Source organism: Liolophura sinensis, chromosome 7, assembly GCF_032854445.1.
Source record: "Liolophura sinensis isolate JHLJ2023 chromosome 7, CUHK_Ljap_v2, whole genome shotgun sequence".
In the NCBI taxonomy this organism is placed as follows: Eukaryota; Metazoa; Mollusca; class Polyplacophora; order Chitonida; family Chitonidae; genus Liolophura; species Liolophura sinensis.
In genome coordinates, this window is record NC_088301.1 from 13,606,294 (window position 1) to 13,632,755 (window position 26,462).

At 41.4% G+C, this 26,462-nt stretch overlaps 1 protein-coding gene across 1 annotated transcript in view; it reads right to left on the bottom strand.

The window, feature by feature from the left end:
• The window catches only part of LOC135469782 (uncharacterized), a 126,662-nt gene that overhangs the window by 60,563 nt on the left and 39,637 nt on the right, over positions 1-26,462 (bottom strand). Inside the window, exon 2 of the mRNA XM_064748377.1 lies at positions 10,514-10,558. Coding sequence (XP_064604447.1) covers positions 10,514-10,558 — 45 coding nt within the window. The remainder of the gene's footprint in view (positions 1-10,513; positions 10,559-26,462) is intronic.

The window sequence follows — 26,462 nt, forward strand, 5'->3', positions numbered from 1 at the left end:
TTCTAGCGTTCGATGTCTTCCAATACAGGTATCTGCTTAAACACATAGCATTAGAACATCCTCTCTCCTGACCAGCGGACTCCAGCCCGGTAAAGATACAATGACCTCTATCTGATTCACTGTCAACACACCCGATACAGAGAGACATAAAAAACGATGGTGGGTAATACCCTGTGGGAGTAGGCTCGTTTATATCCTATTCCTACAGTGTATAGAATACACATCAGGCGGGGGTCATGAGATCAGCGGCACCTCGATGCCAGCACAGCGCGCGCTTGATACACACGAACAGGGAGGATGCTAGTAGGAATGGTGCCGTCTGTCATCCGGTAGCTTGGCTAATCCTGCGTACTCTGCTGTTGTCTTCCACCCACAGGGCTACGGACCAGGGCGGAGGGGACCCAGGGGAGAGCTATGGACCAGTATATCGCATCAACGATCCTCCCCAGCTTCCAGCTATGACGGCATATTAGTTCTCATTATTTGCTATGTCTGACTGTATTTCCCTATATCGATCGAAGCGGTGACGTCACTGAATGTCCATGTTCATAATGTAACGGGGTCACGTGACTCGGTGCACAGACAGATGGGCGCTTTACCGTCCAGTTTTTACCTATACTGACTCTCGGTCGGTCGATATGGAAATGCCAACCTACACCGCATCAAAAATGGATGGCATGTATGGTGATACACACAGCAAAACCAAACGACTACAACCCTACAGAACATTGGTCTTCGTTAAATACAGTTCATTGATTTCCTCCACTGGCTTTCAGGGAACCTCCTGCTGTCCACGGCACCTCGTGCCGGCGTGAGCATCGCCATCTGGCGACAGGCATCTCTTGGTTTGTCGGTGCTATGCGAACAGTCGCAGTACATATATAGTCGGCTGCAGCAACAGATGTCGACAAAATCACAGTGCAATTCTCACTCTCAACATGCAGCCATTCAAGCCAGACATCCAAGATGCTATGGTCAAATCCGTGCTTTGAAGATAGTGTAGATTTACCCGGCTTGTAATTTATTACCTACTCTGTCCTAGCCTCTGCCTTAGCCTCTATCTAAATTTATCTGGAGTTCTGTTAGCCTCTGTCAACCTTTGTCTTAGCATCTGTCCTAGTCGTAGTCTGTGTCTTAGCCTGTGCCTCAGTCTCCGTCTTAATTTACCTCTACCTAAGTCTTAGTTTTAGCACCTCTCTTAGCCTGTGACCTAGGCTCTGTCTTAGCCTCTACCGTAATTTGTCCATCTTAACCTCTGTCTTAGCCTCTGACTTAGCATTTATCTTAGCCTCGGCTTTAATGTACCCATGTCTTAGCCTCAGCCCTAGCCTCAGCCTTAGCCTCGGTCTTAATTTGCCCACATCTTAGCTTCTGTCTTAAACTCTGTTTTATCATTTATCTTAGCCTCGGCCTTAATGTACCCATGTCTTAGCTTCTGTCTTAGCCTCAGCTCTAGCCTCAGCCTTAGCCTCGGTCTTAATCTGCCCATATCTTAGTCTGTGACATAGCCTCTAACATCTCTCTTGACTTCTGTCTTAATTTGCCCCTATCTTAGCCTGTGTTTTTGCCTGAGGTCTCAGCCTTAATTTCTTTCGTAGCCTCTGACTTAATCCCTTTATAGTTAGTTCTTAGTGTCTGTGCTTATAGCTAGCCTCTCTCAGTGCCTAAGACATATCCGTTGGTATATTAACACATAGTAACACTCTTACACCTGTGCATATGCAAAGTACATCATTTCAAAACCTAGGCGATAACCCAACCGAGTGCTTTGACCACTTAGCGGTATGTCTCGGTAAAACGCATGAAGTTATTGTTAAACAATGCTAGAGCAGGATGTATAGGTAAGTAATCGGGTGATGGAAAGGTTCATGAGGATTTGAACCCTTGGTGAGAATCTTTAAGTATCACTTCTAGGGCTGAAATACCCATATGTTATTCTCAGCATGCTAATAATGATTTTGTCCGTATAATATTTATGAAACAGAAAACCACACTTGTGTGTGTACAAAGCTGAGGTAAAAATAGCCATGTCCACTGTATGTAGTGTTTATGTAAATATATAGTGGGGTGACGTCACTAGATGCGACATGGAATGCAGCGTCACGAAAAAAATTACGTCAGCCGAACTTTTCATGCTTATTTCTTTGCAGTAATTCTGCTGTGCAGGGCATACGTTAGCTAAACCCTTGGCCCCGGGATCACGAAGCGATTCTGGATAAGTTAGTGTTCAACAAATTTCAGCTTAACTAACGGAAAGGAAGATACCAAATTTTATCAATGGAGTTTTGACTTAAGCCTAAGATCACATCATAATCCCGGAAACTGATGTGATTTATATACTCCGAGGTGGAGTAGTATATTTTGATATTTTAAACCGTCTAATAAGCAAATGGCAAGCGAGAATCACGAGTAATACAGAGATGATACATATATATTGGACCAAGGCCCAGTTGTTCAAAGGTGTATTAGCAGTTAAGACCGGTACTGACTTAAGACCGTACTAAACTGCCAATAGTTTTGTATTAGGCAAAGACTGGTATAAAGATTTAAGTCTGGATTATGTTTTAATACATTTTTGAACAACCAGCCCCAAGAGACATCGTAAAATGAACTATAATATGATTCACACAGATTGTTTCTTTTTATTCGAATTAATTAATGGTTGGATCATTTTGTGTGTAAGTGTTTTATTGTCATAGTTTAACCATGCCTGGTAACAAGGAGATGGGCCTTCCAGGTGAGCCTGTTTATCAAGCAGTAATACATCACTGTCAGACATCCAATCGCTGTCCACTGAGCCATGGTCTGCTGTTTAAACCAGCATAGTCATGTGAGAGACAGAGCAAACCAAAGCACATGCGCAAACTGATTGGCGATCCGTGCTGACCACTCAGCGCTGCAATGTGCGGATTTACCGCTCCGCCAGTTTTGGCCACATCCAGATTTCCTGCCCGGCTTATATATGGCAGGTTCCCTGTTATTTCCACACCACTGACGTAATGCCGCTTGCGCAAAGCACCAATTTCTGTTTTAAATTCTAAACTAGGAATATGTACATAACCGCCAACGGTAATTTTCCTGCGCTAATTTGCGCTCAATTTCGTTCAGATCATTTAATACATATGAGTCCAGAGTGTATTACAAAACAAGAGGCACGTAGGGACCGGTGAAATGGGAAAAAGCTGTTGATCGTATTCCAAATGAAATCATATCAATGCACAAGCTGGCATCCCATAAGCCTCATACAACATTGAACGTTATCAGGAAGAACTTGTAGGCGGGAATTGTTCGTATTTGATGTAATTGGCTGTTAGGTTACTTCCTTCACTGAGCTTGATGGGTTTAACCTTAAGTTTCAATCCTATAAACCAAATTTCACATATCCCTGCGTGAAGAGATTATGGATTATCATTTTCTAACTCTGCGTGGGTAGCATCCTTTCAAGGTTCCGTGAGAGCTGCTAGGGTTTCAACCTTCACCTTCTTACAACGTTTCTTTAAAAAATCAAATGTTATGATCCTTAAGCGTTAAATCGAAAAGCGGTTCCTAAATTACGTCATTTCATCTCATATTACCCTGTGTATAATCGTCTGTGTTCCTTGTGGATAAAATGATAGGTTTCTGAAGAAAAATCAATAGTATCACTGAGAATACTGGCCACAGATCTGACAAGCTTTGTTAACGCCATGACCCAGTGACATATAGCGAACCCGGAACTAGCAGAACTGCCAATGCGAATGGCCATTTTCATCCACAATTTGACCTAATTTCGGCCATAATTTCGGTCTTGTATAAGTGAGACGACTGTGACGACAACGCAAGCAAAAACACAATTGTCATGGCAACAAACTTCCAACTTCTCATACTTCTACTCTTCTTCTCGCTCAGCTGAGATACACGTTTCTCCATTTGTATGATAATAGGCCTCCTCTGAATTACCTCCCTTGTCACACGACATTGGCTATGCCCTAACGCCAAAGTAGTTTTTGAGGCGAGAAACTACGAGAAGTGAAACCTCGCCTATATAATGAAGTAGGCCTATACAGTGTATACATGTCACGTCAACCACTTTCTAGGCAGAATGAAGAAAAACATATGATATCAGCCATTGACAGTCTCACAAATATCGGGATATCTCAAATGGAGTCCATGGTTTTTCAGCTTAGGTAGAATGTACACTTTTGGCGGTGTATAGCGAAGCTGTCTGTTGTAACTGTAAGTTCTGTAATTTTTATCCATTTTAAGCACACACAGATACAATCACTTTTAGGGAGGCACCAAAATAACAGGCGCTGTTTTCTCTTTGTCAAAATGGCACAGCTCTCTGTTTTGTGACTTTAAACAATTAATAAACTTCATATTGGGTGAGTAACATTGGTTCATGGCACAAGTTTGGAAATCTAGAAAATTTGGAATGGAATATCATAAAACCTGGTGCTTTCATGCCAGAAGTACATGTATTCTATACTGCCTGCTTTTACAGGGACAATGACGCTGTTCAGCCATAAAATATAATCCTGTTATAACGCTATTAGTTTTGTGCAGCAGCTGTATGCATTGGTAAATGGGTTTGGGTTTTATGTCGTACTAAACAATTTTTCATTTATATCACGACGAGGAGTCATTAGGTGTGTATACATACACTGAGCCTTCTTGTGGTAGGGCGAGTCCATGCCGCCAAAGTCCCAAAGACACCAGACATGACACTAGACATGACACCTTTCCCAGTTATATTATACCGACACCGGGTCAACCAGTCACGTTCCCTTACTCTAACCTCTGTGCTGAGCGCCAAGCTGAGCAGCTGCAAGTACCATTTTTAAAGTCTTTGATATGCCCCGACCCTGGTTTGATCCTAGACCTCATATGTTGGTATGGAGAAGGCAGTCATTCATGTCAGTATTGTGATGGAGGCAGCTACAGATTGGCATTGTTACATATTTGCTATTCCTAGACTGGTCACCATTATATAACGACGCTGATTTATTTTGGTGTTTTTACCCCAAACAACTTTGAAGTAAGAACCAAGTTCACTCCTTCATTTAAGCTGTCTTGACACTGCTCACTGTTTCACCAGATATTTTCATGGTCATAGCTTTAATATGAACGCGCTATGATGACGCCAGCACACAACAAGTTTTTATCTGAAATGATTACACTCCGCAGGGGTAACCCGCGGATCTCACTGAAGGCCGCTGTGGGAATTCGCGGAGCTATACGTGCAGGTGGAAGTGTTAACCTTCAGAATTCCCCACAGCCCGCAGTGGTAACTTTCAGAACTCACTATAGTTCAAAAAGGTAACCTGCAGAAGTCTCCATAAGCCGCAGTGATAACCTTCAGAATTCACTACAGCCCACAGTGATAAACTTCAGAACTCAATACAGCTCGCAGTGGTAACCTGCAGAACCCTCCATAAGCCTTCAGTGATAACCTTCAGAACTATTCCCTATAGTCCAAAAAGGTAGCCTGCAGAACTCTGCGTAAGCCACAGTGGTAGCCTTCAGAACTCACTACAGCCCGCAGTGGTAACCAACAGAACTCACTACAGCCCGCAGTGGGTAACCTACAGAACTCACTACGGTCAACAGTTGTAACCTTCACAATTCACTACAGCCCGCAGTGGTAACCTTCAGAACTAACTACAGCCCGCAGTGGATAGCCTTCAGAACAGACTGCAGACAGCTGTGGTAACCTTCAGAACTGACTACCGCCGGCAGAGGTAACATGGAGAATTCTCTACAGTCCAGGGGCCTCCGTGGCTCAGTCGGTTAGCGCGCTAGCGCAGCGTAGTGACCCAGAAGCCTCTCACCAATGCGGTCGCTGTGAGTTCAAGACCAGCTCATGCTGGCTTCCTCTCCGGCCGTACGTCGGAAGGTCTGCCAGCAACCTGCGGATGGTCGTGGGTTTCCGCCGGGCTCTGCCCGGTTTCCACCCACCATAATGCTGGCCGCCGTCGTATAAGTGAAATATTCTTGAGTACGGCGTAAAACACCAATCAAAAAAAATAAAAAAATATAATCTCTACAGTCCACAGTAGTAACCTTCAGAACTAACAGTGGTAACTTTTGAACTAACCACAGCCCGCAGTTATAATGTTCAGAACTCAATACAGCTCGTAGAGATAACCTTTAGAATTGACTACAGCCCGCAGTGGAAACCTTCAGAACTCACTATAGCCCTTAGAGATAACCTTCCGCACTGACTACGGCCCGCAATGGTAACCTGCAGAACTAAAAAACTGTCCGCAATGGTGAACATCAGAGCTCATTTTGCAGTAGTAACCTTCAGAACTCACTACTGCACGTAGAGATAACCCTCAGAACTTACTACACCCCGCAGTGACACCCTTCAGGACTGACTGCAGATCGCAGTGGTAACGTGCAGAAGTAAAATACAGTCTGCAGTAGTAACATTCAGAGCTCTCTACAACCCACGGTGATAACCTTCCGAACTGACTACGGTCCGCAGTGGTAAACGTCAGAACTCACTACAGCTTGCAGAGGTAACCTTGAGAACTCACTACAACCCCGCAGTGGTAACCTGTCCGCAGTGGTAAAAACTGTCCGCAGTGGTAAAGTTCAGAATTCACTTCAGCCCGCGGTGGTAACCTTCAGAACTCAATACAGCTCGCAGTGGTAAACCTCAGAATTCACTACACCCCGCAGTGGTAACCTTCAGAACTCAATACAGCCCGCAGTGGTAACCTTCAGAACTAAAATACTATCCGCAGTGATAACCTTCAGAACTCACTACAGCCCGCAGTGGTAACCTTCAGAACTAAAATACTATCCGCAATGATAACCTTCACAACTCACTACAGCCCGCAGTGGTAACCTTCAGAACTAAAATACTATCCGCAAAGGTAACCTTCAGAGTTCACTACAGCCCGCAGTGGGTACATTCAGAACTAAAATACTATCCGCAATGATAACCTTCAGAACTCACTACAGCTCGCAGTGGTAAACTGCAGAACTGAAATACTGTCTGCAGTAGTAACCTTCAGAACTCACTACCACCCGCAGAGATAACCTTCAGAACTCACAGTCGTGTAGTATATGACTCTTGTAGTATATGATCTCACGGCAGTATGGTATTAGAGTTGGATGTTAGGAAATTCTGTTAGGAAAAAACAATGAAGTCTGTTTGCTGATACAGTAGAGTAGGTCGTTTTACTACGTAAAGTTTGTTTTAACCGCACGTTGGTGCAGCTATTGTAAAACAATCTACACTCCACGCCCAATGCCACTGAATAATTATGACGTCCGAGGCAACGAGTTCTTGGTGCTGAAACCAGGCTTATGGAGTTTAACATTATGAGTTGGCAAAATAATTCTAACTGCATTTTCCTTGTACTAATAAACACGTAAAACATATCAATATGTAGAGTTTGTTGTGTTATAATTTTGGTAGCGAGTATGATTTTACAGACATCAGAATATAGGCGACTTGCTACAAGAAGCAGATTACAGCATCTGAAAACTTGTGCTTTGTTGTGATATTTAGTTAAGCGTTGGCTACTTTGTATACCGCATGGTTGTAAATAAATGCATGACCTTGAATTCGGTTTTTCACAAATACCTACTGTTTACTCCATGTAAACTTTTTCTTCGGTTACGTCATTGTGGGCCCATCCTTAATCCATAAACCTGACTCGTACAAAATCGAACTAGAAATCTCCTAACATTTCCTAACCGTTTTTGACTTCAACGTTCAAACCGCAAATCTTTCCAAGTCGTCCTATATTCATTACGCCCTACTTTAGTCAGGACTGGTCCCGACAGCACAGTTGGTAGAGCGTCCGCTTCGAGAGCGGTAGATCTAGGATCAATCCTGACCTTAAAAGAGGCAATTGTAACTTCCTCGCTTGGCGTTCAGCATTAATGAGATTGTGATTGGTTGACCCATATCAGCATATTGGCTCGGGCGGGGCGCCTTATTTACCTTCGGTAAGGCCTCTCAGTGAAGCAGCACTACATAAAAGAGCGGTGGAAACCCGTCCTGCAACAAGGATGTATATTACATGCACTCTAAGGATTCCTTCGTCATCATATGATTGAAAACTTATGTACGACGTTAAACCCCATGCACTCTCTCGCTTACTTCAGTTAAGCCAATGGTACATCAATAAAACTAATCGATGCATGGGACATAACTTTACGCGACGCTGAGCTGACGGAGTTATTGGCCTTTGTTCGCTTTACGGGTGGTCGAGTTACAATAATTCAGGAAATAAATATATTATTAACCACAGTTGTATGTTCTAGGTCAGATAAGTACGATATAAAAGCTTTCACCACATCCCTTAATGGACAAAAGTCTACTGATTAATACCACTGCGATACAATGTTCGATTGCAAGTCCAACAGACCAGTACTCCAGGAAATAAACATGTGGAGGGGTGGACAGAAAATTTCAAAAGATTTAGTCATCATATTTAGCATCTTATTTACCTCATACAAAGTTATTCTGAGGCTGTTATTAACAAACAGTAATTAAACGAGAGATAGCAAACACAGTCAGAGGGTCGCCTACCACAGGTGTTAACCTAGACATAAAACAAAGTCTAGCATAAAAAAAAAGATTGAGGCGATGAAGGTGACACCGTCAACAATTTATTAGTTCATTTATTTATTTATTTATGTTTGTTTGTTTGTTTATTTATTTATTTATTTATTTATTTATTTATTCTGCTTAATTGATGTTTTGATCAATGGGCAGACATTGCCATTAGGCCGTCTACTATATATACCTGGTAAATTCAACGTAAGAGAGTCTTGCCAAAAAAATATATGGGTTGGGTAAAGACAGGCATTGCCAATACATTAGGTCGGCTAACATATGTACCTGGTAAATACAACAGAAAAGGAAGCCTAGCAAAAACAAACGTATGAATTTGTAGAGGGCGTACCTAATATATACAACGTAACCGACACTTTGACCGTATAAACATATGTTGGGGAAAATGGACATTGTCAATTAGCCGGCTACCGTATAGAAAACTTAACAGACAGAATAAAATATACATGTTGCATGCTCTTGATAAAGGATACAGCAATCACATATTTAGAGCAAGCCAGTGACAGAAATTGAACCCAGAATTCGTTTTGTAATGCTATTTTCCTCCACATATTGACCCTCTCAACGTGTAATCTTCCCACATAACAATCCTCCAATATGAGAGTCTTCCTATATATGATAACCAGAAAACGGCAATCACCCTATATGGTAAGCCGATAAGGGCAACCATCATATATGATAACCCCAAAACGGCAATCATTCTATTTGGTTACCCCCAAAACGGCAATCAACCTATATGGTTATTCGCCAAAACGGCAGTCATCCTATATGGTAATTCTCCAAAACGGCAATCATCCTATACGGTAACCCCCCAAACGGCAACCATCCGGTATGGTAATTCTCTAAAAAGGCAATCATCCTTTTATGTAACCCCCAACGGCAATCATCCTATGTGGCAATTCTCCAAAACGGTAATCATCCTATACGGTACCTATACGGTACTATATGGTAATTCTCCAAAACGGCAATCATCCTACATAAATGGTAATCCCAAAAACGGCAATCATCCTATATGGCAACCCCCAACGGCAATCATCCGATATGGTAATTCTCCAAAACGGTCATCATCTTATGTAAATGGCAATCCCCAAAACGGCAATCATACTATATGGTAATTCTCCAAGACGGCTCCTATACACATGGTAATCCCCAAAATGGTAATCATCCTATATAAATGGTAATCCCAAAAATGGTAATCTTCCTATTTGGTTATTTTCCAAAATGGCAATCCTCTTATGTAGATGACAATCCTCCAACACGTCGAATCCTTTCTTATGTGTAGTTAATCCAACATGAAACTCTCAGCTGAATAATACCACACGCTCAATATTTTACACGTTAATATCTTAGCGAAAAGACTTTGGCTTTGGTGTACATAATTTTCATCGGGAAGGTCTGACAGCAATCAGCGGATAGTCCCCGAGCTCTCCTCGGTTTTCTCCCACCATAATACTGGTATAAGAAATTGAAAGATTTCATTTGTGAATTTTAAGCTTTAAAATACACGGTATGGTTCCTAACATCGCCTCGTACGTAGATTCTGAGCGGATCTTTAACATTGCTGCCCTATATTCTACTCATATCATGACCGAATACTACCGATATCCTATACACATGATATAGGGCTATACAAACTGGTGACCAGTAAATATTTTCGTGGCACAGAATAAAATATACAAGACAAAAATACAAAAATAATTGGCCAACACTCTGCCAAAACTCCACAGGCTTAATGTCCTGTCAAACTCAATGTGCAAGGCTACAGAATACATGCTAGGGGAGAACCTGAATAAAACAATACAAACTCAAGTGCATGTAGGCCTACATCGTACATACGCTATTATAAGGTCCGGCTATATAGGACGAGTGAGTCTCTGTATAAATTCAACTAGAGTTCTTGCACAGTTATCACTTTGTATATAGAATCATACTCACAATGTGCTGGCACCAGACCATGTGGGGACCGCTACCGACGCCCGCCTGTTAAACGAAAGGAAAGTGAAAGTAGAACATGTTATATTTATTAATTTGATTGGTGTTTTACGTTGTACTCAATAATGTTTCACTTACACGATGGCGGCCAGTTTTATGGTCGGAAGAAACCGGGCAGAGCCCTGTGAAAACTCACGACCATCCGCAGTTTGCTGTCAGGCTTTCCCATCATATGACGGGTGATAAACACGTCTTTGCAACGGGTAACAAACGTGCTTAATGTTTAACTGTAACATACCTGAACCAAAAGCAGATGATCCGTTTTATAATGTTGGTCATATACATTAAAAATTTTAGATCTCTCCATTCAAGCAATAAAACCATCCAATTTATAACATACATGATTGCATTTATACAATTAACATACGTATTTACAAATTTCATGTGTTTTACAAAATAAATCCATGTATTGATAAAACAAACACGTGTATTTAAAAAATACACGGACATGGTAATATGTTGGACATGTCAGATGATACCAGTTACTAGAGCATATAGCAGATGCATGCAAAGAAATATATATACCACCTATTAATGACCCAAAATACTCGGGTAATGCACCTAGGTGCATTTTAGAAATAATAGAAATAAGTAACTTATATGTATATCTTCATGTCCTGCATACCAGATGCCAATCCAGAGTTCGTCATTCTCTCTTTGGTAAAGAGAACACCGTATAGCAACTTGAAGTCCAAACCTGTGGAATCTGGGCTCCTCTGTCTTATTGTAACTTGCTTTTAACACTTGTCTATCGGCAACATCGGCACCCAGTACACACTCCACCCAAACTGGAGAGCGCACAATCTTTTCCTCAAGTGGGCCTAGGGGCCTCCGTGGCTCAGTTGGCTAGCGCAGCGTAATGACCCAAGAGCCTCTCACCAAAGCGATCGCTGTGAGTTCAAGTCCCGTTCATGCTGGCTTCCTCTCTGGCCGCACGTTGAGAAGGTCGGGAGGGTAGTAGCCTAATGACCCAAGAGCCTCTCACCAATTCGGTCGCTGTGTGCCCAGCTAAGGCTGGCTTCCTCCCCCGGCCGTACGTGGAGAAGGTCTTGCAGCAACCTGCGGATGATCGTGGGTTTTCCCACCATAATGATGGCCGCTATCAGTCAAATATTCTTGAGTACGGCGTAAAACACCAATCAAATAAATAAAATAAATCAAATGGGCCTATAAAACATTACAGCATGTAGGGAGAATAAAACCAGAGCAGTGACATATAGTGTAATTGTTGACAAGTGGTTTCAGGTAACCGTTGAATCTGGTATATTGTCTACTTACCATGGTTAGGGTTTCATTTTACCTGTTCATGTAAATCCCTATATAGTAACAGCTTATATATCCCCTAGCACCATGGTATATGTATAGAATTAGGTGAGAGAAAAAAGAGAAAGACGCAGTACGCGCATTAAAACAGCTAAATATACTCGAAGCTCACCACAGTACGTATTTACAATTTTTTGTTTTTTTATCACTAGCCAATTATTCGTTTGGTACACAAGATTTTATCAGCTTATGCAAAAGCTTGATCTCCGTCTAATCTCCATCAGTCCTAGTAATCAGAGGTAATTACGATTTCGACTAGCGATATTTCCGGTCTCCTCCAAAAATGCAAAAAACTTTTGGAGAAAAGACTTTTACAAACTGATAAACCATAGCAATTAGCGTTCAGGACTGCATAAACCGTTTGTGCAAGTGAGCGTCCAATGACCTGTGGTCAAGCATTAATGTCAGAGCAATGGGGCAGCGAAAGGTTACACATGCGCAATCCACATGTAATCGGAGACTATTATAACATCTGTTGTATTAGTCCCAGTTGCAACTGCGTACAAGATTTGCCTCCGAACTGAAGAGTATATGGGCACCGTTTGGATAACACCGCAACACATACAGTATAGATTGTTCATACACTATGAAGTTCTGCACTGTTATTTTGCACCTAGTTAAAATATATAAGAATTTTGTTTGGTTTGGGTAGAACTGGGAACTTTTTGTTCGTTGATACTACACATCTCCTGGGAGCTACCGAGGTGAAAAAGTGCTGTGATTTCATTTCCTGCAACAAAGACTCAAAAAATGATAGTTATGCTAGGTTGATTCTTTTGTATAGAAAAGTGTTAGCTGCATGGGGAGGTATCGAATGGCATAGCACGAAAGTTAAGGCATATATATTTTTGGAGCTGAATTTACTACATAAATAGTAAGGAAAATTCACGCATGTTCCGTCCTGTCGCGCTCCCGTATTTACCGGAAGTTGCGGGACCGGCATAGCAGTTTACACATGGTAAAATGCGTCGTGTGGTTTAAATAAACTATTGACTCCTTTGCCTGTCGAAATAAAAAGCTTCACAAGATTTAAACGAAAATAAATAATTCCTAAATGGAGATAGCATTTACATTTACAGTGTACGGCGTAAAACACCAGTCAAATAAATAAACAAATAAATAAATAAATAAGATTAATGAATCAGAAATATTAGCAGTAAAATCTGACGAATAAATGAGCAGTACTGCCTCTCCTAACTGCACATGTACGTGAACAGCATAGGACTATATTACAAAGTACTAGTAAATACAGGTGCTGTTTCAGATCTAGTTCCATCCAAAAATACACAAAATCACCCTATAAGGCCATATTTATAGCTGGATTCACAAGATCCACGACCAAGCTCTTCCACAGGAAGTTAAAACATTTTGGGAAAGATACTGTTTAGCTAACAGAAAATACGCCGATGTACAATGCATGAGGATACTAAACAACTAAAAAAAATAAAAGACATTTTAAAAAAGTCCAATGCATTATAAACATGTTTAAACCTTTCAAATCTATGTTTTGGGTCAATGTCTTACATTGTTTAGTACCCATGTGTGATTTCTCGACTCTACACTACAATCCCTCATCACATTTCATAAATGTCAGAGTTCACAAAGGACAATGGCCGACAGAGTCAAACTAGAGCAACGACGACAGTGTGATTGTTGGAAAATGGTCAAAAGTACATATGAAATATGGCCTGTTGCCAGTTTTGCCCGTATGTCAATCCATAAAACCCCCTAGCACTATGGCCTAAGCATAGTTAGGTAAAACAAAGTGCCATGAAATTAACTACAATTTATTATGGACGCAAAAAATTGGTCTATATTTACTCAAAATGCTGTGGGGCAAGACCTCGGCCATTTTTAGTTCGAAGCTCTATTCAGATTATCACTCTTGGCATGTTAGAAGATTTACAGGTCTGCTCAAATTTCTGATCAATGACCTCTACGTAAAATTTGTCAAGGCGATTAATCAAACCATACTCATGTAGGTTCGATAATTTATTTATTTGATTGGTGTTTTACGAAATACTCAAAAATGTTTCATTTATACCACGGTGGCCACATGTAGTTATCCTAATGGGTATTAACTACCCTCCCCTATTAGCAGGCCTTTACACATTCACATATGAATACGACTACATGCAGAATATGTTGAAAATGTTGAAAAAATGAAAAAGACCTCTCTTTTACATTCACCAGGCGTTATACAGCGAAAAAATGTATCCCAGTTCACTGGAATAAAAGGAGACTACTGCTTACCCAGATAGCACATCTTACTTGGATTTGTATATTTATAAAAACGATATAAAATTTATAAAAAGAGTTTCCCCTCGCGTCGATTATTTGACAAGAGAGATTATTTTAATTTCGATATTATTAGCTATACATGTATGGATGGCAATATCCTTGAAACTTCAGCATATACATATCTCCCCTCATTACACACGTTAGAGAACGATTTAATTAATTTAATTTAAATAAATTAATAAGCACAACGTAAAACCTCAAGCATACATACATACACACATACATGCAAAGGGGCCACCGTGAGCTAGTGGGTGAGCAGGCCAGCACGGCGCAATGACCCAGGAGCATCCCACCAATGTGGTCGCTGTGAGTTCAAGTCCAGCTCAAACTGGTTTCCTGTTCGGCCATACGTGGGAAGCTGCAGATGGTCGTGGGTTTCCTCCGGGATCTACCCGGTTTCCTCCCTCCATAATACTGGCCTCCGTCAGATAAGAGAAATATTCTTGACTAAAGCGTAAAACAACAATTAAACCAATAAATAATTAAATTACATACATATGCTAGAGCGTTTACTAACACTCAATCTGCGTCATAAAACATTGCTCTTGAAACTTCTAAGCCAAGGATTAATTATCAATCGCCTTCATTAAAAGTCAAAAGTTTCCATTACATACCAGCCATTAATTACTACATAGCCTATAATCATAGTGCGGAAGATCTACAGCGCTAAGTATTGTGAGTATGTATCTAATTCCGCCTACCCCGGGGCTATAGGGGCTGTATAAGCACGGCGCAGTCTAGTATGACCGCTGTGTTTATATGAACAGTTGTAATAACAGCTTAACTTGCTTCTTTTCATAATATTTTGTATAATACCAAGATGAACATTTAATGTTTAATTTATTTATTTGTTTGGTGTTTTACGCCGTACTTAAGAATATTTCACTTATACGATGCCGACCTGCATTATTGTGGGAGAAAACCGGCCAAAGCCCCACAGGAAACCCACGACCATTCGCAGGTTGCTCACAGACTTTTCCACATACCGTTCAATGTTAAACGTGAAGTGTTCTGGACTACGTACTGTATTTGACGCATCAGCATTTACACAGGTATGTCTTTCCGACATCATTGGAAACTGCTGGCTGCTTCTGCTTTCAGGTAACTAAATTCCGTTACAATTAGGCCTATATATTTTTAACAGATTGTGACGCTAATTTATTTAATGAAGCTGGTCTTTAGGAATTTGACTGGATATTGTCATACCGGTTGACAACCTGAAATGTGTTTTGGATACTTCGGCTACTCTTTAAAGCGTTTTCAGAGAGCAGGCATAAAATGTTAATTTTGGAACCAGTCTCTTCAAGGAACCGAAACGTTTCTACACCGTTCATGTATCTAAGGAACTCCCAAATGACGTGTCCAAAGCTCTATACCTTGTCTACATGGATAAATTCTCCTAAATCAGAATTGCTTCGCTTGTTACCATGACACTACCAGGACATGGGGGAACCGGTGAAATATTGCCCGGCTGTTAACAACACATCGCTATCCCGCTAAGAGAATTCTGTGTAGTAGATATCATATCTTGAATATAATCCGTACACGCGTTTAGGTCCAGCCGTTTACCTATCAGATCTAATGTAGCCACAACTTCCTGACGCTGTCCGCTGAAGCCATCGCATCGATTAGCAATATACCTAAATCTGTTATATGGTACATATACTCCGTGTAGTGTAGGATTACTTACGTCCTGTGTATTTTATGATGCACGGTGTCAACTGGTGTACATATCACAGGTTCCAAACCAAACATATCACGGGTAGTAAGTTTCTCATATTTTATAATGGGTATACGGTATAACAATGAATACTGTATAGCAGTGAGTTCGCGGCATGACAGTGAATATCCGCATAACAGCGAGGACAACATGGCACTGAGTCTGGTTTAACATTGAATACGGTATAGTGAGTACTGCATAACAGTGAGTATATACGGTGAGTATATACGGTAGGGCGGTGAGTTTGCGGTCTATGACAGTGAGTTCGCGGTATATGACAGAGAATTCACGGTATAGCAATTAATATGGGAGGCTAGTGAGTATGGTACAATATAAAAAGACTTGTCCCGTAGATTGTGCAAATAGAACAGCGACGACAATGTGATAGTTGGCAAATGCTCACACGTAACCGGTGAAGTTTGCCTCTTATCAGCTTACCTCAGTTAGGGTTATATGCTATAACTGTTCATCTATATGCATACATAGTTACACCCCCTTAACACAATGGCTTAAAGGATACATGAATGGGTACATAAAATAGAGGGATTATTAAGAAATATAAAATCAATTTTTTGCATTATCTTTCTTCATTTTCCTTAAACCCGTACTCTTCGTTTTTTTTTACATCAGTGGTTAGAAATATTCGGAAATGACGTCATCGATGAACATACGGGGAACGCCTGACCAGCTTAGTACCTCCAGTTCAGGCTCAACGGCCTAGAATCCCGCAAGATGCTGTTTCCTCGTCATATTTAAAACACAAACACATTAAAACAAGACAAAGGAATGAATACGAAAGAACAGTAAGTACGGTATGACTGTGAGAATGGAACATCAGTGAGCATATACGCGGAATAAATGAGAGCACAATATAACGGCGAATACAATAGAACAGTGGATACGGTATACACTTTAGAAGTTTTAACACTAACTTGCGCCAAAATAGGACTTGATCTGTGGCATGCATTTTGCGGCTTGTTAATGATATTGGATGACTTCGTCACGCACTGTGCTTTGAAAGTTTCTCTCAATCTAATCCATAAATCGCATCAAATATACATATTCCGTATAATTAATCAAAACCGTGTCTACATCATCTCACTGTAATACACAATTGTGTCAATTAGTCTTTTACACAAAATTCCATTCCATTCTGAAATAAACTTTAAAATCTAGTCACAATGCTTTTTTTGTACTGGAAGCTGAAATTTGATCCTAACTGTATGAAGATAACATTGATGACGTGGTAAAAATTTTATTTCCATAAGGTCCAAAAATAACCTCTAAAATCTTAATAAAATGTTTGCCTTTAGTCGGAAATGTGTTTGTAGAATTGGCCCTTCAACTCGAACGCTAGAAGTACGACGTTGAGCCACCCGTAGGCTGGTCACAAAAGCTTTCAGTGTACATTCTCTTGCATTTAATTAGACGGACTGATAACAATTAAACAGTAATTAACACGACCAGGTTAGCTGATGGCGGTCACTGCATGCTTTATGTGTGACGTGTAGTGTTACCACTTCATTAGCCAGATTCTTTAATCGTCAACACATGGTTACGTGTTACTTGTTGATATTAATTACGGTCCTGGTGAATTTCAATTCATTAGTTTGGTATGGGCAAGTAAGAGGAGAATCTTGAAGTAGCTTAGCTACAGTCTGAATTCTGTGACCATCGCACTTTTGTTACACATCAAACCAGTAGTGCCAAAGAACGCTCAAAGACCACACAATCCGATCAATGTTGGTATACGTAAATTTTAGGAGAGGGTTAAAAAAAATCCTTTCGGACAGTACTTTTTTTTCAAGAAAAATACAAATCACAGCTGTTTAAAATTTGGCAGCGAAATTCTCGCGGATGTTTTCTAGTACGGTTTTGAAGGTCTTCTAGATCACTTAGTTTGGCGGCCATATTGGATTTCGACTTTAAAAACCTTCTTTTCAAGAACCAATGGACGGATCCTGCTAAAATTTGATGTGCATGTAGAGCAATACTAGTTACACACAGCTAACCATTGGTCGAATTTATGACGTCAAATTTTTTTTAATTTAATACAAGTTTGATCTATTCCAGTGTAATTCCGGCCATTAATTCCGGATCTGCTCTGTTTTTTTGTCTATGTTGGTAACTTTTTGATACATAGTAAACAGAAAAAATAATTTTATATTTAGATTGAAATTAAATCATACTACTACAGCCATCATCAGAAAATGTTGTATGATGTTATGACGGGTTTTAAATTGTAAACGAAATTGTTTATTACTATCCGTCCAAGCCTCAATTGAGTAATACTTGAATTAATAATGGAAATGCTGAAAAATTCTGTTGAATATAATGGGAACATGATATCAGTGTACTGGACAGAATTTATTATAAGTAGTAGTCAGGAAATGCCTGATAATCAATAATGACAAGGGTATACATGAAGCGTGCTTATACTGATATGACTGCAAGTGTTGTCTTCCATACATCTCTCACTATAGACTTCGTCCGTGGAATAACATGAGAGTGCATAGGCCTATACTATAGCAAGGCGTGACGTGGAGGCTATACACACCTACCATAAATCAGCTAATGGTTTTAGCTATGTTGATACGTATCTCACTATAACATGTTGTCCATTTAATGCATAGTAAAGGCTATGCAGGACATCATCTTCCGCGTAGTGTGATTGTGAAGTTGTGAAGAGATTTTTTTATAGTGGGTATAAGGTATCTGTTTTAGAGACTGTTTATTGCTATACTGATGAACACTGCACGGCATCACTTTTTACAGATTTACAAACCAAGGTTAGTGTTTAGCAGGGTTGAAATGAATTAGGTTACAGTATGTTATAGCATAGGGTGGGAAAAGCGACACTGTAGATGTCGGCATATAATGATCAGACATTTAGCGTATATATAATGGCGCTCAGTTGGTTGGCGCTCTAGAACAGTCTAGTGACCAGGAGCCTCTCACCAATACAATCGCTGTGTTTGAAGGTCTTCCAGCAACCTGCGGATGATCGTGGGTTTTCACCGGGCTCTGCCCGGTTTCCTCCCAGCATAATCCTGGTCGCCGTCGTATAAGTGAAATATTCTTGAGTACGGCGTAAAAAACCCATCAAATAAATCAAATATATACTCGTTTAAGTTATAGCACCAGATTTGAACATATCTACAAGAGATATACGCTTGATACGGTCAACGGGTCCGTTTAGTATCCAACCACGAGCTTTCTTATTTATTATAAACCTGAATGGGTATGACTCATTTACTTATTTTATTTATTTGTTTGATTGGTGTAATACGCGATACTCAAGAATATTTCCCTTATACGACGGCAGCCAGCATTATGGTGTGGGGAAACTGAGCAGAGTTCGAGGAAACCAACGACCATCCGCAGGTTGTTCACATATCTTCCCACATACGGCCGAAGAGGAAGGCAGCATGGCATGGACTTCAACTCACCGCGATCGCATTAGTGAGAGTCATGGACGGATATGACATATGATTGGTGAACACTGAAAGTTCCAAAGTGCTGACAATTCTGTTGGCCTTTAGAGTACCATGTGGACAAGAAGAGTGCAATCTTTCAAACGAAACACATGCGGCGGTATTAAACTTAGTCCATAGTGGAAAGGACGCACGCACACTTTCGGCCTGTTTGATTTATTTATTTATTTATTTCATTGGAGTTTTACGCCGTACTCAAGAATATTTCACTTATACGATGGCGGCCAGCAATATGGTGGGAGTACACCTGGCAGAGCCCGGGGGAAACCCACGAGCATACGCAGGTTGCTGCAAAACTTTCCCACGTACGGCCGGAGAGGCAGCCAGCATGAGTTGGACTTGAACCCACAGCGACCGAAGTGGTCAGAGGCTCCTGAGTCATTACGCTGCGCTAGCGCGCTAAGCAAATGAGCCACGGAGGCCCCTCGGCCTGTTTGATGTTCAGGTGATAATTAAACACGGATAAGATACAAGCGTTTGTTGAAGGAAGTCAGATTAGAATTGTTTGCCAACAGGCCAACTTTTAATACACAGATACAGCCTTCGTTGTATAAAGCAATGATGGTATCTAGTAAACCATGTATTGCAATAAATCACCGTCCATGCATGGTTGATAAGTTGTACGTACATGTAGAACACTAGATTTGACAATCCTAGCTGAGGTAAAATGACGACAAGCCGGATTTTATGGGTGACATGTGTGACCATTTGCCAAATGTCACTCTGTCGTCCTTGCACTGGTTTCACTCTTTGTGTTACAGTCTTTCATACACTGCACAGCCTTTAGCTTACTAAAAGGAGCATGAAAAGGCCTTTAGTTTTAACAGTGAACATATAGAAAGCAAATCTGCCCGGTATGTGATTTCCGTGATGTACTGGATGTGTCTGCTAATGGTAGAACAGACGTCCCCAGTCAACTACCACTAAATGTAGCACAGGCGAGTTAATGGGGATGGTCTAGCTGGCGGACAGGATGTTCGCACCATCATACAACCACGACCGGCCTTACTCTTTACATCCCCATGAGATACACAATACCTTCATGATCATAATCATAGAAAGGCGCTATACAATGGCTCAGTGGTTCAGACACATAAGACAGCATCTTCCCACCCGCGCAAAGCTGGTGAACTACTGTATATGCTCTATACAACTTAATCGTTCCTTTGTAGTGTATTGATAACGATAAAGTACGTTATTGTCAATGTCTTCCCATAAGAAAAACCCAACGTGGGGTCAAACTTAATCCCAAACCTGGACTGAAGACTAAAACAAAATGCTATCCTGTATATTTAAGACTATGTAGGTTCAGAAGCGCGCCATAAGCGAGCAAATTTGGACAAATGGAAAGGATAGGGAAAAATAGGACAGGATCCTGGCGGACAGTATATTATAGGATAGGAGAGAAGAGGATATGGTAGGATGGATAGAGACTTGGATAGTATATGTTGGAAGAATAGGACAATAGGTCAATATGTGGCAGTAGAATAGGATAGTGTAGAAAAGAATATAAAAGAGGATATGACAGGACACGGTGTACAGGATAGGCTCACCTTCGTGCGGCCGCCAGTTCTGTCATCGGGGCGAGGAAGGAATGGGACACGGAGCTTTGAAGCATCCTGTCAGGATGGTATAAGTCACGCACACAACGGTAAAGCCTGTGACACACGCACAACAGTAAAGCCTGCGACACGCACACAACGGTAAAGCCTTTGACACGCAATAAATGGTAAATCCTATGGCACGCACACTAGTGGTAAAAATCTAGCCTACGGGATGCGCTCGAAGAATAAAGCCTACAGCCTTAGACTAAAACTAACAGCGAAGACGAAAAGTCCCTGTCGAAGGACAGCGCTGACTGTGCTCTTCTGTGTCAGGATCGCCTTTGTCATGAGACCGCGAGGACGTGGTAAGTATATGTAAACGCACTTGACGTGCAGCGAGTTCCACCCATTGTCTATCTGTCAGCACCAATGCTACCTCAGACCCAGGCATGGATTAATTTTAACTCTCAGTCTGTACTTCGCCTGATCGTTTTTCCATACAATCGGATAACAACATCAAACCAGATATGGAATTAGGTCAAACGTTTCCGTGCTTAACTCGTTTGTTGTTGTGTATTGGCTTTCAGCTAAAGTGATGAGATTTATTCAAATGAGCTGCGCACGAGGTGACAGTCTGGAGGAGGGTTATGCTGGTACCAAGGCAGTGGCCGTGTTGTTGCTCGCTGCATACAAATGCCATGTCACTGTCATCGATATTTGAGCTCAGCTTGACAGATTCTCGAGACCTTATTTCCGTTCTGCTATGGAATCTCTTCGCAAGCCTGTTCAATGGAAGCAAACTCCGGAGGGATCAGATGGCTTATCGCATCAACAACGCCATCTGATGGCCGCTTTCACTAACAGCAAATGTACATGCGGTATCAGCGATGGCACGCCACCGGGACGCCACAGTCTCCCCACATGAAATGAAGAGGCCATTCTTAACCTCACTACGCACGGTGGTCACGGTAACCAACAGTCCTCTCCGACACAGTCCTGACATATTAAATTAATTCTGCTCGAAATGTGTGAATTCTGCAGATTACAACACCACCATCGACTATCTGTCATCGTTGGGCACGTTCCGAATAATTAGTTCTCCCAGAGACATCCGATAAGCCACATTTACCAGAAGTGAACACCAAACGTACACGCCTCGATCAAAAACGGCGATTGGTGCATGCCCACATGCCATGATCGACACCCAGTAGTGCTGGAAAGAAAACATTTCTCAAATACACAACAAGATGGGCGGTGTTGTACGGTTCCAAGAAAATCGAGCAATAAACAGTGGGCATGGCAATTTTGGGTCTCAATACCATGCCCCATTCGCTCATTACCGTGCGGCAGCTGCTCAGTACCGTGCGGCAGTTGCTCAATACACTGCTACAGCAGCTCAGTACGGTGTCACACTCGCTCATTACCGTACGACAGCTGCTCAGTAAGCCGTACCACAGCTGCTCAGTATTCCGTGCGGCAGTCGCTCAATACCGTGCAACAGCTGCTCAGTACCATCCGGCAGCAGCTGCTCAGTATACCGTGCGGCAGCCGCTCAATACACTGCTACAGTAGACGGGTAATGAGCAGCTGACGCACGACAAGGATCAGCCGCCGCACAGCATCGGTACTGCACGATGGCCTCACAATACTGTTTGTCCACTGTGCAATACCACACACTCTAAAACTGTATGGTACTGTGGTGTTCCATTTTTGTTCAGTACATCGCACTAAGCTAATACAATGTGGGAAAGGTTATGGGGTGTCTCTTCAGCTATAATTAGGCATTACAAATTCACACCACACATCGTTGAAAGTCAGAAAGAAAGCATGTGACACTTCCGGCCAATCCCAAACTGAAAGTCGGGAAACTTTATCCGTGGAGAAAGATACAGAATTTTTTTTTGCTTTCGTCTTTTACAGTAATAAGTAGGGGGCCTCCGTGGCGGAGGGTTTAGCACGCCAGCGCGCTGCAGTGACCCAAAAGCCTCTCAACAATTGCGGTCGTTGTGAGTTCAAGTCCAGCTCATGCTGGCTGCCTCTCCGCCCGTACGTGGGAAGATCTGTCATAAACCTGCTGGTGATCGTGGGCTTCGCCCGGTTTCCTAGCATCATAATGCTGGCCGCCGTCGTATAAATGAAAAATTCTTGAGTACGGCATAAAACACCAATGAAATAAATAAGTGCAGTAATAAGTGTATGTTAAAACAGAATGAAATTGGACATGGAGAAGAGCTGTCTTACCTTATCTTGTCTTCTACGCCCCTTGATTTAGAGATATGAACGAGAGTATACCAGAATCAAAGATCGCAAACCATTCTAGGGGTCATATATTCTTACAGATATTTGTCTTTATTTTATGGGTATAAATGTAATGGGGATTGCTGTATTTTAAGTTGAAATATGTAAAGTCCCTCGATTGATTTTTGATTCTGCCATTGATTTTGATTATGCCTCCTTGTTCTTGACACAAATCAGTAAACAGGTGTCGCTCCTTCAGAATTTGGCTCACATCTAAACTCTTTCCTTAACTCTTTTGTTCTTATAGGTACAAACAGTCCTCCTGTATCATCTGACTGCTGAAAAAAGTTAGGCAACCTTTGCTGACATTTATTTAGTTATCATCCGTCTGACCTTAATCCAAAGGTTCACATTTTACAGTAAATTTAATCACTAACAGATGACTGACCTTAATCCAAAGGTTTACATTTTATAGTAAATTTGATCAATCATAGATCACTGACCTTAATCCAAAGGTTCACATTTTATAGTAAATTTGATCAAAAATAGATGACTGACCTTAATCCAAAGGTTCACATTTTATAGTAAATTCGATCAATAATAGATGACAGATACTGTTGACAGGATACAGTACCCATGATAAGAGTAGGACGTTTTTTACTTTTCGCGATTGAAACTTTAAACTCCCCAATTGTATACTAAACAACGACCAGTAAGCTAAGAGGTTATCATGAATTATCGCCCCTAGACTGTACGATAGTTGCCACTCGTCGAAGCTGAAGCCTGCAACTTGGCATTAGGGAATTGATACTTTGCAATGTCACAAAGAATTGCTTTCGAATACAGATAAATCAGTGTTATGCCTGAAATCTCTGAAAGCGGTTACCATGGTTTCGAGAATTGAGAGTATGTTCTCAAGCACGGACATCTTGAATGAGAGTACACGTTCATGCGTCGAAGCTGGCATTTGTATACCAGCCGTCAACCAATAAGGAATGTTGCAAGCCAATAATCGCAGAACGGAGTATAACACAAACTACCAAAGAACTAAGAAAGTATACAAAGTACGAAAATAGGACAGAATCATGAAAAGGGAAGCAGTCAACAGTTTTCAATGATGGAAAGACGCAAGGTGTGTTCTAGGCGACTGAGTGAAATCAGTATTCAAATCATGTACCATGCTAGAATATCAGTCGATAAAAAATATCTGAAAATATATATAGTGGTTTTTGTGGTTTGTGGTCAGTTTTGTGGTTGAGGGGAAAACGTGATTGGAATAAACCACCGAATTTTGGCTAAGTACTGACGAACTTTTCTATGACGTACAACCTGAACGCCATGCTGATGGGAGACAACATCGCCTATTTCCACTGAAACGCTTCTAGATACATTATTGGACTAATGAAAGAAGGAATGGAGGAATGCATAAATAAAAGAATTAATGAATGAATCGATGACACTGTGCATCTTGTAACTAAATTAATGTATAAATAGATCATATTAATAAATCAAAGCCAAAATGTCTTTGATCTGTTCCAAATAACAGCATTTGTCGGACAATCATCGACATAGGAAATAGGACTATATGTATCTGCACTTCTACTTCTTCATGTATTCCTTACCTTATTTAGGCAGTAACTAACCACGACCCTAGCCAGAACTTGATTAGCTGCAAAATGTCCAAACCATACCGGAGCCGGATACAACCCAGCAATTTGTAGCTCGTTTGGAACACTTGAAACAGACCCACAGTCCGTTAACTGGTGGCACGTGACCCAATCGCTGGTGATTTATGATGGTAATTGAGCAGAAATACCTTCTGGGCTGGTTTCCGACGGTCAGTATTGGTTGTCTCCCTTCCGCCACTCTTTGACGAAGGTTGGCCGGTCAGTCGCTGGGAAGGGTACACGTGTGAACATCCAGCACATTGCTATATGCACACTTAATTAGGTCCGCCTTAGAGCTCTAATGGACGCCTGTCTGTCTTCTCTAGGCAGGTACAAGACAATAACGCCAAAGTCAAGGAATGTTCGGAAAGAGCAAGAGCGTTACGACAAAACGACTCGCTTCCTTAGCTGGAAAAGTACTTTTGCTAACATGTAACTCTGACGTAACTTAGCATTTTCTAATACGCGTCGTCTCAGTTGGTTAGCGCGCCAGCGCAACGTAATGACGCAGGATCCTCTCACCAATGCGGTCGTGGTGAGTTCAGGTTCAGCTCATGCTGGCTTCCTCTCTGGCCATACGTGGAAAGGTATGCCAGCTACCTGCGGATGGTCGTGGGTTTCCACCGGGCTCTGACCGGTTTCCTCCTACTATAATGCTGGCCGCCATCGTATAAGTGAAATATTCTTGAGTACGGCGTAAAACACCAATCAAATAAAAAAATAAATAAATATATACGTATATTAATATATTCGATATTAATCGTGCTATTTCTTTAAATAAATGCCACGCCTGCATCCAATGTCACATCTACCGGTAGTTTTACATTGTATTGGAGCACTTTACAGCTAAGAGTAATCGGTACCGATACGGTAGCATTTTCACGTTTTTTCATCTCCTTTTTCTGAAAACTGTCACGGTGGAAAATACGTTTATCTTAGACAAGATAACAAACAACCCATCTGTGCTTTGGGGGATACCATGCCAGCGCGGCGCAATGACCCAGAAGCCTCTCACCAATGAGGTTGCTGTGCGTTCCTATCCGACCATACGTGGGAGGGCCTATCAGCAGCCCTCGAGAAAATTACAAGTCTCACAAATGTTCTCGGCGATTCACGGTGGCAGGATCCGATAAGTAGAGAACAGAGTTACAAGAGAAGAGCACAGAGAACAGAAAAAGACAAGAGAACAGTAGAAGTGAGCAACATGGCTAGAGAAGAGATACTTTATATAGCACATGTAGAAGAGAGATACATGAGTACAATACATACAATACATATCATGAGTTTCCTGAGCAGAGGTACACGAGGAGACTTACACGAACAGAGGTACACGAGCAGACGTACACGAGCATATACATAGGAGTAGAACAGAGATACAGGAGCAAGCTACAGGGGTAGAGAACCAGGAGTAGAGATACAGGGAGCATACCATCAGGAGCTGAGATACAGGGCTAAAGAAACACGAGCAGAACATTAGGAGTAGAGATACAGAAGTATAAATACAGCGGCAGAGCTACAGGAGCAGAGGTACAGGAGAAAAACAGGAGAAAAAGATTCGGGGATCAGGCAAAGCTACGAGGGTAACTTTAGGACTATAGGAGTAGA